Below are 16,852 nucleotides of genomic sequence, written 5' to 3'. Positions count from 1 at the left end.
ACACTGCGTTATCCACAGTCTCTCCAACAACTGCTAGCTCTGCAAACAGTTAAGACAAGTCATCCATATAAATATTAAACAGGAAATTTGTTGTTAAATATTTGGACTACTAATGTAGGAACCCATCTCTGGGGCTGTTAATGAAACAGTTCATGATAGTTAATTCTATTAAAGGCCTTCAAGGCATCTGTAAAAACACGGGAGCATAGTGGAGTTGGTTGTTGTTTAAGACAAACGGACACGTCTGTTCATGTTCTCGTTTAAAACCAAAATCATTGTCATTGGTAGAAATGCACAGTACATTTCCACTCTGCCATACAATGTTCTCACTAGCACCTTCGTATGCTAGATAGGGAAATCAGTGTACAATTGTCTTCGCTGGAAAGTTTAGTTGCATTGTTTTCAATAACAAATTAACTCTGCACACAAACATCAAAAACACAAAAATATTGCACATAATTGAAAGAAGCAGGCCAGCTCACCTGTCTCCAGAAGAAGAAGAGCTGATGAAAGACTGGACTGTTTTCCACAGGTCGGTGCTGGGCAGGCAACCACAGAGGGAGAGTCCTGCACCAGGCCAGTAAGGGACTGCTGGGTCACTAGCAAGGGTGCCAACTGTCCCCCGTCACAAATCAGCTTGAAGTTTACAGTATTTTGAAAGTACGTTTTCAAGGTATAAAAATTACCCAGAGTTGCTTTAACGTTGTATTACAAACTACCAACTACAAGGATGCATCCACGGAATCTGAGTCATCGCGTCTCAAAAATAGTTTATTAACAATGTTCACTTCGGATCAAACATTCACTACAACACTTTCTGTTTTACAAAGCATTATTACAATGAGCTCTTATATAAATCTGAATACATAATCATCTCAAAGACGTCCAGAGAAAGAAAGAGGAAAAACAAAAAGAAGAAACGATACCGCGCTAAGCAGAAGCTGTTTGAGGAGGATGTGTGCATGTCGCGCTCGCTCGGAGGGGTTTGAATCACATGCACGCCGTGACATCGTAAGGACAGCTCTTAATTCAGCCCGTTTATTATATGCATACGCGTTAACAGCACTATGGTACAAGCCTTCAGTGTTCAAGTGTTGCGTTCAACGCTAGAACCCACCTACAGGAATGCTCTCATTTCTGTGAAACAGATGTGTACATGCAAAACAAAACTGAAGTCCACGTCCTCGCCTGGTTCCTGTGCTTGTAAGTCCACAACAATGCACAAGGCCCAGAGCTTAAACACAGTGTGGATCCCCCTAAAAAGCTGAGGTAATTATATTAATATGGTGCTTATCAGTATATGCTTTCTATAAATGCCTACTCCTTGAACGAAAAAAAATCACTTAAGTTTTAACTGTGGAGAAAATATCCCCAGTTTTATGTATATTTTAAGTCAGAGCGTCTCCACCAGCCCACTGTGTTCAAGCACGTGTTTGGCCAGTAGAGGGCGTAAAAAAGCTGTTGGTGTTCAAACATGATCCTGCTATCTATCTATATATTTTTTTTTGCCTTGATTTTCATCACAGAAATATTCCATGCAACGTTAAATTTTATTTTTATTTTTGCCACACATACATTAAACATCCAACTTCCTCCAGGCGGAACAAAGATGCAGCTGACAGACACTCGGGATCAACAGAGACGGAGACGCTGTCAGCGACAGAGCTCAAGGAGTCGCTTCGGGCCTTTCAAGCACTTCACACACACACGCACACACACACATGCGTGTCAAGCCAAGACATAAGGAAAGGGAAACCTGGGATCACGGAACCATTTCTCAGATGTTTCTGAAATCCGCTTTGAGAACCGCGTCGCGTTCCCACTCCGTCCTCCTGCTCGTCCGACGAGTCGTTCAGTACGCGACAACACCTGCCGAGAGCCAAGGATCGAGAACGACGCTGCGAACAAATTGGCTGCGAGACAGAAGCGTCAAGCAAAACATCTAGCGGCTGTCAAGAGCGGAGCGTTCAAGGATTCACCCTTCATGCAAAAGATACACACGGGGGAAGTTGAGTTTGCGTTTACACCGTGAGTTTCGCAAGTTTGAGGAAACCAATGACGTTTTTGCTCATTTTATTAAAAGGTGAAGAAGTTGGATTCAAAAAAAAAAAAAAAGGAAAATCAGGCTAGCTGCTCAGCTGGGGTCGGGCCGTGTTGGCGAGGAGCCAGCTGGACCGTTGGGTTGAGGGAGGAGACGTAAACTGAAGGCACACCAGAAACGGAGAAGGCACGGGCTTGAAGGGTCAAAAGGGGGAACTCCCCTCACAAACATCTAAAGAATGTCATCCAACCGGACGCGTCCACCACTGACGGCTTCCAACGCGGCCTGGCTCTCCTCCTCCTGTTTAACAACCGGGGCAACATGTCCGAGACGTCCGATTCCAGCGGTTGGCCAGGCCAACTCGAGGAGGCCACCCTTTCAACCTCCGCTCACTTCCAGCTGTGTCATCGCCACGTCAGTCCCGTACAGCCATTGTGCATAGTTGAGTCATACGGGCTTTTTGTCTAACTCAGCCAGTCGGCAGGCAGAGCCGCCCGTCCTGGGCCAGCGCGCGGATTAGCGCGACCATTGTGAAGGATGCGTCCGAACCGTCGGATCCTTCAAAGAATGCGGGGACCTTCTTTTCTTTTGCTTCTGTGTGTTTGCAGCTTATCACATGACAGCGACCGCAGCTCCGGTGTCCTCGGCGTGTCTGCCAAAATGTTGAGGGAAGGCCAATGAGACAAAAAAAAAAAAAAAATCTAATTTAAGAAAAGGACAAAAATAAAAAAAATAGGGAGCCCCGGTTGTGACTTCACTGGGGTTTCACAATGACAAACGCTGTGTAAAATGGGCTATGCTACAGTGGGGGGCTAGCCAAAAAAGATGGGAGAGAGGAGAAAGTGTGATAGAACCTAAAAAAAGGCATCGGCTCCGACGGTGCAAGACCCACCCAACTTTCATTCCCGATCATCACTGGGAGACGCTCATCGAGACTTTATACACGCTACCAGGTTTGCTGCTCGCACCAGCGACATCCTGTACAGATATGTGCACGCATCACCGCCCCGCTGCGGTACAAATAGAGAGAAAGAAGAAAATAAAAAATAAAAAAACAAGAAGGAAGCGCCCTACGTGCCAAGACAGGTTTGGGAGAAAATAAAGAGTTGTTAATATTAACATGTTTTTGTGTTTATTCTCGACAAAGTTCATCTCCTGCGTTTGCTTTATTTCTCTTTATCTTTTAACTGTGAGATTCAAGGTACAGTACAAAGATGGCATTTGGTTAAAAGGCCAGTCCTTTACATGGGTTTTGCTTTCTTTCGTCCTATTGGTCGGGTGGATTTTAGGGCCGCTCTAGAGCAGCGCGCAGCCCGACTTCTTCCTGCGCTTGCGCACCTGCAGCGCCGCTCTGGTGGCCATCTCGAAAACTTCCCGCACGCCGTCCTTGGTCTTGGCGGAGCACTCCAGGTATCCGAAGGCGCTGATCCGGCCCGCCATGTCCCGGCCTTCCTCCGACCTCACGGGTTCCTGCGAGGTCAAGTCACAGGTGATCAGCGGCGCCATCGCCGGTGCTCTGAGTCCACAGAACGGACTGCTAACTTTCTGAACCTCCATCGCGAGATCTTGTTTTTGAACGCTTGCCCAACTTGGAGGGTGCATTTTTGAACATTTCTGTATTGGAAACAGATCATCCGTACACGCTTTTACTTGCTTTACTTACACCTTTTATCATTTGAATGTTTTAAGTAAAGGTAAAAATATAATCTTAGCCGTATATTATGGTAGGAAGCATTTCTCTTCAATGTTTTTTTTTCACACCTGGACCATTTTACTTCTTTTTCTTCAAGACATAAAACTGTTCCGAATCACTTCCCATTTTCCCCCTGGATCACTTTGCGTTCAAACGGCACGACTGTGAAGCGGGTCCAAGTGCACACCCACACAGGGCTTTACTTGGGACTTGGACAACGATGATTCCAATCAATAAAATGAGTTGCGGGTTGACGTGTTTCAGCTAGGAGGTGAAAGGCCTCCTCAAAACCAGATGCTGGACGACAAACACGAAACGGTGTTAAAGTTTAGAGAGATGCCAGCAGTGCATGAACCCCACCAAATTTTTGAACCAGTGACGCTTCGGTGGCTGCTGCCAGGCAGAACATATCAAGGCTGTTTGCTTCCAGCTTCTGGGTCGGTTGGGACCCGGACGAAACGTTCCAGGGTTTGAACGGACTCATAGTGGCTCAGTGCTTTTGCACTCAAACTCCTCAGACAACAGATCCAGGAGTAAAAGCACCTGAAGTTGAAGGGATTCTCAAAAAAAAGAAAAAAAAAAAAAGAAAAAGGGGAAGTTGATCAGACTCTGAGCTGCATCACTTTGAATATATTCAAATCAATTTTTTTATGTGACCATATTATTGTTTGGTCCCGTTTCCATAGTTACATTTGTGCATAACAATGGTGCTTTGGCAAATGCTTTTATGCACACACGGCATTCCCTCCCCACTGGACTTTACAATAAACAATATCAGACTGCGTGTGTTACGATTAAGCGCTTGTTAACACAGTTGCACACCGTGGCTGGTGGGCCTCGCTGGTGATACCAACGAGTGACAGAGCAGCTCTCTTCCTTTTAATAATGTGCGCCTCCCGCCTCACCTTGGAGGGAAGATGTAGCAGGAGATTTCAATTCTGTCTGGCACACTGATCAGACCGAGCTCCAGTGAAAGGGGCTTTTCAGCCGCTCTTTTCTTTAGCTGCTCCTAAACAAAAAGCCCCAAAGATGAAGCAGTAACACAGGAAGCCACTGTGAGCCGGCCTGAAGACGGAGAGCAGCGCGGACGCTGCAGCGATGGCTTTGACCTTTAGCGCGACCGGATGGCATTTTCCCATCAAATAGGAGCGCAGGGGACAGCACCAGCACCTCCTGCTCTCGTCTGACTTTTGACTTTTGTCCCTGCGGCACATCCAGTGCAACCTCCCCCCGCCCCCCGCTGGCTCTTTATCAGCCACACGGGAGATAATGCCAAAGGATTTAGGAAGCGTCCCATCTGGCGTGCGAGGTCGCCTCCTCCCGCCCCTCAAAACACACTGTGCCACCACTCGAGGCCACTCTACCTGCTTCATCTTGACCAGCTCCCTGCGGGTGTGCTCGTCGTTCCTCAGGTCCTTCTTGTTGCCCACCAGGATGATGGGAACGTTGGGGCAGAAGTGCTTCACCTCGGGCGTCCACTTCTCGGGAATATTTTCTGTCCAGACGAGGGGGTTGGGGGGAAAGAGAGGGAGGGAAGGACGGAGGGAGAGAGAGAGACGACTTGAGAAGAAGTGAGCCGAGACACTTGGGAGAGGGAGAGGAGCAAGGGGGGGAGGGGGGGGGCAGAACTTTTCACATGATGGATGGCTCTGCGGACGACTCGAGGCAAAGATGTTTTTAGCCGCTCTAATCCTGCTTCCCATCAAGTCCATTAAGGCCTTGTAGCTTAGCCGCCACCAACTGCCCGCTGCATTCGATTGGAAGAGAAACACGGCTGCTCACCTAGACTGTCGGGGCTGTCGATGGAGAAGCACATGAGGATGACGTCAGTGTCCGGGTACGAGAGAGGCCTCAGCCTGTCGTAGTCCTCTTGGCCCGCTGTGTCCCACAGCGCCAACTCCACCTGGGGGGGGGGGGGACGGGACGTCAGGAATCAAAGGTCCAGTGTGTAAAACGTGGCTTGATTTATGAGTTACATATTGGTGAAAGCTCAACACACTGCCCATAATTGCATTAATAAAAGTGTATACACCCAGTACCATAGAAATAATTTCATTTTCCTACTTCGAACGCTTGTCATATATAAGAACAATGGCAGAGCAAGGATTCCAGATGGTTACGCAGACATTACACCAGTCACGACTTTATTAATGCGAAAAGTGACTTGTCACACATTAGCGGCTCTGGTGAGACGTACGAGCCTGCGGGCCAAGCAGTCATTTTCACCTCGGAGGCCGATTCCAGGAAGTGGATAAATGTACGATTATGTAACACCGGCATTTATCGTTGCGCTGCGAACTTTGCCGAGCGAGTCGATCACGACACGAAAGTGTTGCGCTGCAGCTGGAAGCTCCCTGGTTCAACGCCGCCACTGCAGCTCTCACCCAGTGGCCTGTTGAGGGTTTGCGAGTAACGCCGCAGAAACGGGGGGGCCCGGCCTCATCCTATCGCGCCAATAATTAATTCAATTAGGGAAAGTAGGTGGAGATTAGAAAGCATCAAGCCAGATGCCTTCTGGCCCCGTGCGGGCATTACGGTTCCGCTCGCCACCCGACCTGCGGCGTTCCCAAAATAACACGGCCGACTTTCAAAATACTGCAACTTCGCCTCGATGACGCTGATTCTGGATTCTGGTGTGGCAGACATTATTCACCGGTTCCCAAATAGAGGTCTGCAGAGGCAGTGGGTGGGTGGGAGGAGGCAGTGCAGAGTACAGATTGCACGAGCGGGCGGCAGTGGCAGTGGTCCCACTGGGCCTGGTGTAAGCAGCCTTTCCTTTGGGGGGGGGGGACAGACAGAGGGGAAAGCATCTATTTTTAGTGGTTGCCCGACAGGGCCGGAGGTGAGGAAAAGGAACTGTATTTTTTTTTTTTTTTCAAATCCCCGTGGAGGGAGAGAATTAAGGGGGCGAACAAGACAACACAATCCCACTGGTTGTGTAACGGGATGACTGTAATGAGCCAGCCGGCTCCCTTGATAGCCGAAGATGAGGGGGTGGGGGTGGTAACTCGAGGGGCTTAAAGACCCGGGACAGATACGACGTCCCTGGAGGACGTAATGGTTCCTTAACTTTATCATCGGCGTGCAGAGCGCCGAGGTCAGTCCCTTCCTCGCCTCCCGGCAGCCGCTGTGAATGCAGGCAGGGCAGGAAATGAGCGAGGAGGCAGAGGAGGGTCCTGATGGGAGGACGGGGGTGGCAGGGGACTTCCAGGAGACAACCCCCGTTCCCTGGTCTGAACAGAAAGCTGGGAAGTGGAGTCATTTCCTGTTTTGCCCAGCAGTGATCCGGCGGCGGCGGCGGCGCTCGGCTCGAGGGAGCGAATCCCCGGGACGTGGCCCGCGCGGACCGGCGGCGTCGCCTTCGACCCCCTCGCGGGCGGCCCGTTCCCACACACAAACGCATTCTGCGTGCTACCATTTTTTTTAAATTATTTTTTCAAATTGATTTGTTTTCTTCAAGGGTTTGTCTGGAGGTCACACTGAAACGGCTGTGAGATTCAGGGACGGATAAGGGATTGATGTTATCAGAGTTCCGGGCTAATTCGCACTTCCCTCCTCCTGCTGCTGCTTCTAGAAAAGCCAACAGCTGCCGACTGTCAGAAAGCTGGAGGCTGAAGACCAGTCTGAGACGCTTTAGTTTACGTCGCATGTGTAACACTGGAACAAAAACGCTTTAGACGCAGTTCTTCAAACGCTAGCAACACGACCAAATGTCAGCATTGGCCCACGCTTGATTTGTTGAGTGTTAAACGCAGTCAGACACGATTATCTGATGGCAGATTACTGCGTGGCAAGTGGTCAGGACAAAATACGTTTTTGGTCACAATATATATATATTTTTTTATTGATTATGAAACAAGAATACAAGAAATGAATCAGGGTGGTTTCAAAAAGCTACATCATGAAAATCAGCTTGTTGAAATATATCCTAATAAATCAATCAATAATCAATATTAAATGCGTCAGTGGTTTTTTTGTACACAGAGGGAAGTAAAAGGAAAAGGGCAGTGGCTGCTCATTCTAAAATCATCATTATACTATTATACTATCCCTTTCCTTGAAAAGTTTCCTTGAACTGCTAGCAGAAGTTTAAGTCACTTGCTCTGTGGCCGCAAATCAATCAGAGGCTGCGTGTCGTCGGCCTTTGTTGGGCCGTTTGTTTGGGCGCCGGGGCTCAAAAGCGCTGGCTAAACAAGGGCGGGACTCCGCCCAAAGTCAATAGTTTTCTATTCTTAGCAACGCGGTGGAGTTTTTGGATGACTCGTATGGACCAACCTGTTTTCCGTCGACCTCGATGTCGGCGATGTAGTTCTCGAACACGGTGGGGACGTAGACCTCGGGGAACTGGTCCTTGCTGAACACGATGAGGAGACACGTCTTCCCGCACGCTCCATCGCCGACGATCACCAGCTTCTTCCGGATGGCTGCCATTTCTGCAGGGAGAGACACTAAATCTTGTCACAGATGCATCGCAGTTTCACAGACCAACACGAACACCGCGACAGTCTGACAGTCGGCCCCGACGTCATTGGGGGGGTGGGGGGTGGGGGGCGATTTCACATTCTAGGAAAGCGCCAAAGAACACAGTCACACTTCTGTCATCTCGTCTCGTCTGTCTTTCCCTTCATGGCGTCTGAATTATTTGTGGATTTGGCCCGGAGGGGATGTGCTCTAGAATGCAAAACTCTCTTTTTGTGTCTCGTGGCTACACGTCAACGGCCCTGGCGTCCCTTGTTAAGAGCATCACGCCACGTTGCACCTTGGGAGGATGGCTGTGGGGGGGGGGGTTCTTGGCAAATATTCCGCAGCAAAAAGAAAAGGAAATAAAGTGGAGTGACGAGAAAAGGGAGGGTGGGCTATGAGACAAGCTGGGACACGAAGCAATGTGCTGGCTGCTGCTGCTGCTGCTGCTGCTGCTCCACCCTGTTGGTTTCCCCTCTGCAGTGCACGGAAAAAAAGAGAAACATCCAGGAAATCAGGGCGAACGGCGCTCGGCGGCGTCCTCAGACAGACTCCGACAGTGGCATGTGCTTTAAAATGTCTTCACAGAAGTCACGCTTCTCAACACCCAGAGAGAGCAGACGGTGTCCCAATTACCTAAAAAAAGCAAAAGTACATGGCACCAAACGCCGCTATTTCAGGGTACGAGTACTTGCGTTTCAGTGCTCACCGATCCCGAGCACTTAATAAGGTCATTTCACATTTTGTGAACAACATTCCTCAGCAGTTTCACTGCAGTACAAACACAAATTTAACACAATTGTCATATACATACATATACAACTGGTATTGGCATATTTCACGAGTACAAGCAGAGTAGAGGCCATGGTTCTGGACGGGAAAAAAGGGGTTTGCCTTCCCCGGGTCGGTGGAGAGGCCCTGCCTCAGGTGGAAGTGTTCAAGCACCTCGGGGTCTTGTTCACAGGTGAGGGAAAGATGGGAGTGCGAGATAGACGGGCAGATCAGTGGGGCGGCCGTCGTATCGATTGGTCGTGTTGAAGAAAGACCTAAGCAGAAAGGCGAAGTTCTCGATTTACCGGTCGATGCACGCTCCTACCCTCACCTATGGTCATGGGCGAAAGAAGGAGATCGCGGATACAATCGGCCGAAACGAGTTTCCTCAGTAGGGTGGCTGGGCGCACCCTTAGGGACAGGGTGAGAAGCTCGGTCACCCGGCAGGAGCTCGGAGTAGAGCCGACGCTCCTCCACATGGAGAGGAGCCATTAGTTACCAATGTCTCCTGGACACCTCCCCGGAGAGGTGTTCTGGGCAGCGGAAGGAGATCCAGGACAAGATGGAAGGGCTATGTCTCTTGGCTGCCCAAGGAACGCCCTGTGGTCCCGCTGGATGAGCTGGAGGAGGTGACTGGGGCCAGGGAGGTCTGGGTGTCTCTGTTGAGACTGCTGCCCATGCGACCCGACTACGGATAAGCGGCAGAAGATGGATGGATGGAGCATACAACCCGCACTAGTATCGGTGCGTACCTTGCACCGACGTAGCACAGCTAAAAACCAATCCACGCTCATCTTGGCCTTGTGTGTGAGGGGCAGATGGAAGAACATCAGACAAACAGATTAGGATTCCCAGTTTCTGGTGAAGCGCGACACAAACCAGTGGAAAAGGTCAGACAGGACGGATTTCAGCAGCACACTCAGGTGTGGGTGGGGTAGGGCCGGGACGAGACAGTTTTGGGACGGTGCGGGCTTGATGAATGAGCTCGGAGACCTCCGCTGCCCAGAAGCAGCTGTGCATATCGTCATTTGGCTCCTTACCTCACCTCCTCCTCTGCCAGGCAGCCTTGACAAGCGATCCTCTTCACGAGGGCACCCACTTATCAGGGGAAATTAGTCTTTCAGCGTTGGCGGCAAAACCCGAGCTCGGTCCAACAGTCAATCTTAATCTTTGTCCGACGGCAACGCCGGCCCGCTCGCTTCGAAACATGAAGCCACAAATTTAAGTTAACGATAAACCTGCCTGGACTTTTTGGAAAAGCCCTAATGGAGCGCAGTCAACTTGAGACTTTATTTAGATTTGTCTCTGAAAATCTGTCAGGGTGATTATTAGATCAGTGGGTTTTTTTTTTGTTGTTTGGGCTATAAACTCTTTCTCAGACAACAACAACATGCATTGGACACTGTTCCATCTCACTAATGACGTGAACCAGTTTGGAAAAAAAAAAAATCTGGGTATTTGCTTTCAGGAAGGGTTAAATGGATTAGACTGTGAAAACTCCTGTCGGAAGAGTATAAACAAAGACATCTCCAGCAGTCACTTCATTTGCATTAAGACAAAGACTGGAAACAGCTGGTAAATATGTAAAATTGTGCTGTGACCAATACCCTTGTTTCCTGTTTCCTGGATCCCAGCCCACATCACATGTATCAAGGTGAAAAAAGTGAGTTAGACAAACCACAGCTTTAAAACAAATGAAAAAGCTTTGAACTGTAAGTGTGTCTATCTATTACATTCAAAATTAAAATGACCGCAAAATTTGACAAATCAACAGAAAAAAACTTAGTCTCGAAAACACACTTATCGGACAAACATGATTCCAGATGTTGGTGCAGTTGTACGGCAACATTTACACTTGCGACGTTTGCCACCTCCCGACTTTTGCTGTGCCGGTCAAATGTCACTTTTTTATTCGTAAAAATTAAACCTCAGAGGTCGGATCTTCAGGCTCCGCCTTTCAGGCAGCTGAATCGGTCGCTTATCGTAAGAGTAATAAACTGTCTACTGTTGTTTAACCTTTTGACTAAAGGTGAAAACTGAAGTTAATCAATACACCATGAGAACTATACCTGCACACAAACTAACTGAAAGGTGTTTGACAGTTAGCTTTGCCTGAAATGAGCGACAAAAGCGTTTATGTTTATGTGCACTAACGCAACAAATAAAAGTAAATGTTTTGAAAACATCGAAGGGGACTGGTAGTCATTAGGTAGCCTTGTTGCCATGGTCATATAAAGTTGACATGTGGAGGGGCCCCACTGGAAGACCTGGTCTCCAGCAGAGATTTATTAATGTTGGGCTCTTCCTGGAACGTGGTCATGCTTTTGTACACATTTTCTCCCTTTTGCCCAAAGGCCGACTCCTCCTGCCGCAGCCTGCTTACTTGTTTCTGAACAAGACATTGTAAATACTAGTGGTGTGTTGCTCAGGTCTGTTGTATATGCATATGTATGTTAAAATACAACTGACCAAAAAATGGACAGTATAAAACATGTGCATGAGCCAAATATTTATATGGCACTCCTCCCGTATTTTACATGAGAGCTCGGCATAAAAATAAACACTTTGTACCAGGAGAACCAAACGTAAACATTCACTCCCGCTCTGACCGTGAGTTCACACTTGAGAACGTGAGTATCTTGGAGACAGCCAGTATGTCACAGAGCGCTTCTAATTTCCTGTACAGTATGATTTGATTTACAGAGCTGGGCCACAGATGGCCTGAACTCCACGATGGGTACAAGGCCAAATAATTAGGAGACAGCAGCACTGGGGCCTCACAGGCTCACCCTGTGAAACAAAACAATCCACTTCCTGTTCTGTGAAGCCAGGGAGGACTCGTTGGCTGCAGCGCCGGTTAGGAACGTATCAGCCAAGCTGGGACATGGAGAGGGCTTCCACTGATATGAAAGTCTTGTGTAATCACATCCAGAGGCACCATCAATCAAAGCAACACCACAGAGACTCAAGTTAACTGTGGAAAACAGTTACAGGCCTTTGCAATCATACAAAAGAGAGAGTCACCAGGCGATTACGCAACTACTCTACTCTACTAGTGAGGGCAAAGCATTAGGAAGAACACTCAGAAAAAGACCACAACTTGAGAAAAAAAGAAAAGCTTTCTACAACTGCTGAAATACTGGATTTGGTTAATAATCCCATCACCTCTTTTTCCCAGGTTTCTTGAGGCTTAGGGGCCACTGGCGGTTATGCAACATGCTGAACACATACCGTAGTTAATGCTCCTCATTAGCCAATGGGGGAGTTTTAAACAAAAACAAAAAAAAAACAACCCATTGGCCTTAACATTGCACAGGTTTTCCTACAACTAACTGACACACAGCAATCAGGCTTTCCTTGAGGTTTTCAGACAGATGGATGAATCCTCAAGTATAGCAGCTTTCAACATTGCACATCTTTCATATACGACCATGACGGTGTCATCACAACGGTTTGGGATCACCTTCAGCCCCAAACTAGCACATACCAGCGTTGGCTGAGAACTGCCAAACTCTCAAGAGAGAACTCTTGAACTCTGAAAGCTTAAGAGTAGCCTCTTCTATACCCCAATTTCAGTCCCACTATGAATATCTGGTAGGAACTCCGGGACAACATTCAACAGACCAAAACTGAAGACCCACCAAAAAAAATAATAGGATATATTTCGCTGAAAGAAGTGACTTGTCTGAGATCCCTGGAGAAACACTTCCCGAACCCAGTTAGGAAGGAAGCCAATGTGTCAGACGCACTGGTCAAACATCCACCTAATTCTAAGCCACTCTGGTACCACACCCAACCTGGAACAGTCCTGTAATTTTAGATATACTGATAATGGGCTTTGTTTGATTTGAAGCCATGGCAACCAGGCCTAAGCACATTTCTTTGCACCACTGTGTCGACAACAGATCTTCAGATTTAACAATTTATAACCCTGGTTTGAGGTATTCAAAACATGTCGTCGCAGAGTGAAGTCAACAGGTTAGTAAAATACGTCATCATGATAGAATCTATAAAACCAGGGAGGCACATGACAATATTTTCAGTACTTGCGAGATAGAATTGTCCTTTAAAACATTACTTCTGTGCAAATGCCCTCTGGCTTATAACAGCGCCCAAGCTAAGATGTATTTCTGATGAGAAATGAACACCTCACACTGTTCTTGTGTCATGCGTTCCCTGAGTAACCTGACTTTAAAGAACAAACGTTGAAAGTAAAGTTGTAGCCCTAAGCAAGCAAGAATTTCCCTGACGTACCCCCGTCTGAGAAATGGGCCAAAGTTCACAAGCTGGCCGCGAGTGCTCGAGCACCCAGCCTGCGACAGCGTCTACCTACACAACCCCAAGCCGACGCTGAAAACATCTTATCCGTCCACATCTGACAGTAGGCAGCAGACTTCGGATCGCACGGAGGATCCGATGTCCTGCGCGAGATCTCAAAAAATAATCTCAGACAAAAGCCTCGCGCTGTTACGAATCGAGCGTGTGCGAGCGAAATGTCAAGTTCCCAGAGTTCATTCTGTTGGACTCAAATGTGTAAGATGGAAATGTGCTGCTGCTGCTGGACTACTCAGATACCACAGCAGGAACACGCACATGGATCAGGTCGGCCCCTCACATTCTTTCAGGCGTATATTACAACACCAGCGGCTTGGTCCTGCTGAGTAATGACCTGACTGGTACACCCATGGAGATGATTACGCCCATGTAATAAAATGAGCAAGTGTGGTATTTAGACACGAGAACAAGCAGGACAGTGACTTACAGCAGCCCAATTAATGCAAAAAACAGAGTTGAAATATTTACTTTTCTTCTCAATTATTCGTAACTGAAAAGAAATGCTTTCATGACTTGAAATAGAGTTATTATGGACGGTGACAAGATGGTCAGGTTACAGTAAATACAGTTACAGCTAGCTTTCTGCCAAACTCATGACAACACTAACAGCAAGACCAAAGGAAGTGACTGTCCTCAGCCACCAGAAAAGGAAAACAACTCTGAAGAAAAAGGAAAACATCAGTGCAGGACAAAGGGAAGTCATGTCGGAACTGAAATTAAGTTCTGTTTTGTTTGGGCATAGTTACAATTCAAAAACACAATTCAACAATATTCATAATTATACTAAAAAAGCAATTAAAGGCATTCTATTGTGTCCTAAGTGCAGTGGGTAAGTAAATGTGTATTTATCTGGACACATGGGAACAGTGTTGCCACAAGATTAAAGTAGCACCATTTTATTTTATTACTTATTTGCTGCTGCCGAAAAAGCAGCACAAACTTAAAAAGTGGAGCGTTCTACATATATGTTTTAATGAGCTAAAAAAAATTGTCTTTGTGTGGACAAATTACTACAACCAAAAAGCAGAAGCTACATTTTTATTTTATGCGTGAAGTCTCACTCCTTTACTAGTTAATGCTATTGTGGGAATTGAATAAAAGCCACTTTGCTAATATATAAACTTTCTTTGGATGGTGTGAGTTTCTCCGTCAAACATCAAACATTTATTTTATTATTCAGTGGGAAAAGTTGTTCATATTAATAGCAGAAAGCCAAAGAGTCTTCCACTAAATCCCCACGCTATTGCTTTAAATTCAGTCTGTTCCAACATCCTCTGCACTTGGACTTTGGTTCTGGAGTTGAGGGACAGCTATGTTATGCCCCCTGGGTTAGCCGTGCAATTTTCAAACTAAAAGCCAAACTGAAAAACCAGGCAAGCAATATAAATAAATAAACCCCTCTTAAATACCATTTTAAAAGCACTCGGGCAACAAAGGTGGGCACAAAACAGAGAGCCGTGACCAAACTCCAAGAGGATGAGGATACACCTACACACACCTTGAAAGGAACAAACAGCTCCTGACTCACATTTTGGTAAATGATGTAGGTCACAAGCAGAAGAACAGGAAAGACTGGCTGAATTATAGGACGCCAGGGCTGCTTTAATCATCCTGAGCACGAGTGCGAACCAATGAACTGCAACAAACGGCAGTTATTATTATGAACGTCGTCGTCAAGAGACGATTTTTTTTTCTCTCATAAAAATGATGAGCTAAACTGCTTTTTGTCGCTGCTGTACAAAAAAATTAAATAAAATGCATTAATGACTATTTTGATTATGGCGTCTCAACAAACTATAACAACTTCAACAATGGATGTCATCAGATTAATGATATAACAATACAGTAGATAAATGTTCTACAATCCCGATTTGAGAAAAACAAAACACTACAACTATTACTTTGAAGAAACGTGACAAAGGTGTCATGTGACTGGTGTGTGTACATACACGCATACATACATACATACATACGTACATACGTGTATGCGTGTGTGCATATATGTAGACGTTAGAAAGAGTGGATGAATACACACGACATTGTGTGTGTAATTAAGTAAGAAGGAAAGTGCTGCTTACATCTGATAGGTCCCTGCAACAGTTACCTTTACAGGAAAGATATCAGGAAAAAGCTGTTTGCCTGTCAACAAACTTATCCATTAATGGCCAACCGAGCCGCCAACGGACCACTGTTAAGCACCCGACACGTCGCCTCGTAAAGAAGTGGGAGTCGCAATAATTCACATCGACGAGGAAACGAAGTGTTCCCAGGAATAGCAGCGGCTCATTAGGAGATTTGCCACCATGAGGAGTTGCTTATTGAGGTCGCAGCAGTAGGACACACGGTTGCGAGTGCGTTGGATCCGAGGAGAGGCACGCACGCACACACTTCAAAAACCGACCAGAGCGAAGCTATCAACAGTTGAGCCGACAACTCACAGAATTAACCACCTTCTCGCGGATTAAACTCCTGTCGGGGAAGGGACGTCCACAGGGACAAGCCGCCACCTTGTTCCCTCGCCCAAATAAGTGAGCCACAATCACCCCGTCGACTTGTGTCAAAGCGCACGTATCGAGCAAGAAGCCACTAATTCCTGCCGCATTTACCTGTAAGTCAGCCGAATGAGGTGTTTGTTGAATTGTTGGTTCCTCGCCCGCCCGTTCGTCGTTGTTCCCGGTCGTGTCACACACACACACACACGCACGCGTAAGTACTCACTTCTTACTGCAGTGTTCGCTAATTTTACACAGTGGGTGCTGAGAACCGGGGCAGGCGAGCAGGATCCTCCCACCCACACCAGCAGCAAGCTAGGCCAGGCTAGCGGACGGCTACTTCCGCTCAATACCTTCAAAATAATAAACCAAACGTTCTGTCAGCGTCCATTCGCGCCATGCCAGGACTGCCACTCGTTTCTTCCAAACAATATAAACACCGTCTTCTAAACGACGCGTGTGATATATATTGTTCTGAAAACTGTTGATTATGAGAAAGAATTTTGACTTTTGTGTTCAAAGGAAGTAGAAGAACGAGGTGAAATGGGAGGGAGGGTGTTGAAAGCCAAAGTTTGTGTTCTACCCTGTACATAACATTGTGTAAAACAATCGACAAATCTAAAAAGATAAAATCCAAAAGAAGTTAGTTTCTTTTGAACAGTATAGTACCTTATTAAGTGTGTATGATTTACATTTTGATTTCTCTCTCCGGTTTCCCACAGTTAAAAAAAAAAACCTACCCATTCACTACAACATTTTTCAAGAGTATCTTTGCGTCCCTAAAACGAAGATCACTGTTTTTGAAAATTTCTAACATACTTTTTTGCTTTCGTTTGGTGTTTGTCGTAATCTTTAAGAGCACTTGAGCTATTTCCTGTCGCGTTCGGCCTCCTTTCCCTGGACTTGACGGCGCTGCTGCAGTGGCTGGAGTCACCCTGGTCCCTCCTCCAACTCTCCGGCCGAGGAATGACATCATCTGTAGTACAAGGAGCCTCATGCAACAGGAGGGATGGGTGTGGATCGCAGCTCTGTAGCCCAAAGTACAACAGTGATTGAAAC

At 46.9% G+C, this 16,852-nt stretch overlaps 1 protein-coding gene across 5 annotated transcripts; it reads right to left on the bottom strand.

Moving 5' to 3' along the window:
• Positions 1–753: 753 nt before the first annotated feature.
• Positions 754–16,555, bottom strand: LOC142887412 (rho-related GTP-binding protein RhoA-D). 5 transcript variants are annotated; one of them, XM_076025054.1, is made up of 5 exons: positions 16,534–16,555; positions 8,010–8,167; positions 5,517–5,637; positions 5,099–5,229; positions 754–3,511 (listed from the first exon to the last, which is right to left on the bottom strand). In XM_076025054.1, the coding sequence occupies exons 1-5, from the start codon at positions 16,535–16,537 to the stop codon at positions 3,338–3,340; spliced, it is 588 nt and encodes a 195-aa protein (XP_075881169.1). In that variant the 5' UTR covers positions 16,538–16,555; the 3' UTR covers positions 754–3,337. The 5 variants fall into 5 exon arrangements, with proteins under 5 accessions (XP_075881169.1, XP_075881171.1, XP_075881172.1 ...); XM_076025056.1 differs by lacking the exon at positions 16,534–16,555 and adding an exon at positions 16,020–16,141; XM_076025057.1 differs by lacking the exon at positions 16,534–16,555 and adding an exon at positions 16,027–16,136.
• Between the last annotated feature and the right edge of the window lie 297 nt (positions 16,556–16,852).

This window comes from Nelusetta ayraudi, unplaced genomic scaffold (assembly GCF_046127955.1).
Source record: "Nelusetta ayraudi isolate G7.1 ecotype Tasmania unplaced genomic scaffold, CSIRO-AGI_Nayr_v1 ptg000017l, whole genome shotgun sequence".
NCBI lineage: Eukaryota > Metazoa > Chordata > Actinopteri > Tetraodontiformes > Monacanthidae > Nelusetta > Nelusetta ayraudi.
This window is presented reverse-complemented; position numbering and strand designations above follow the sequence as displayed.

Coding starts and splice junctions, on each gene's coding strand:
- LOC142887412 (XM_076025054.1), bottom strand. Junction 5,230..5,516: donor CGACAGCCCCGACAGTCTAG/GTGAGCAGCCGT, acceptor TCGTCTGGACAG/AAAATATTCCCGAGAAGTGG. Junction 3,512..5,098: donor AGCTGGTCAAGATGAAGCAG/GTAGAGTGGCCT, acceptor TTGACCTCGCAG/GAACCCGTGAGGTCGGAGGA.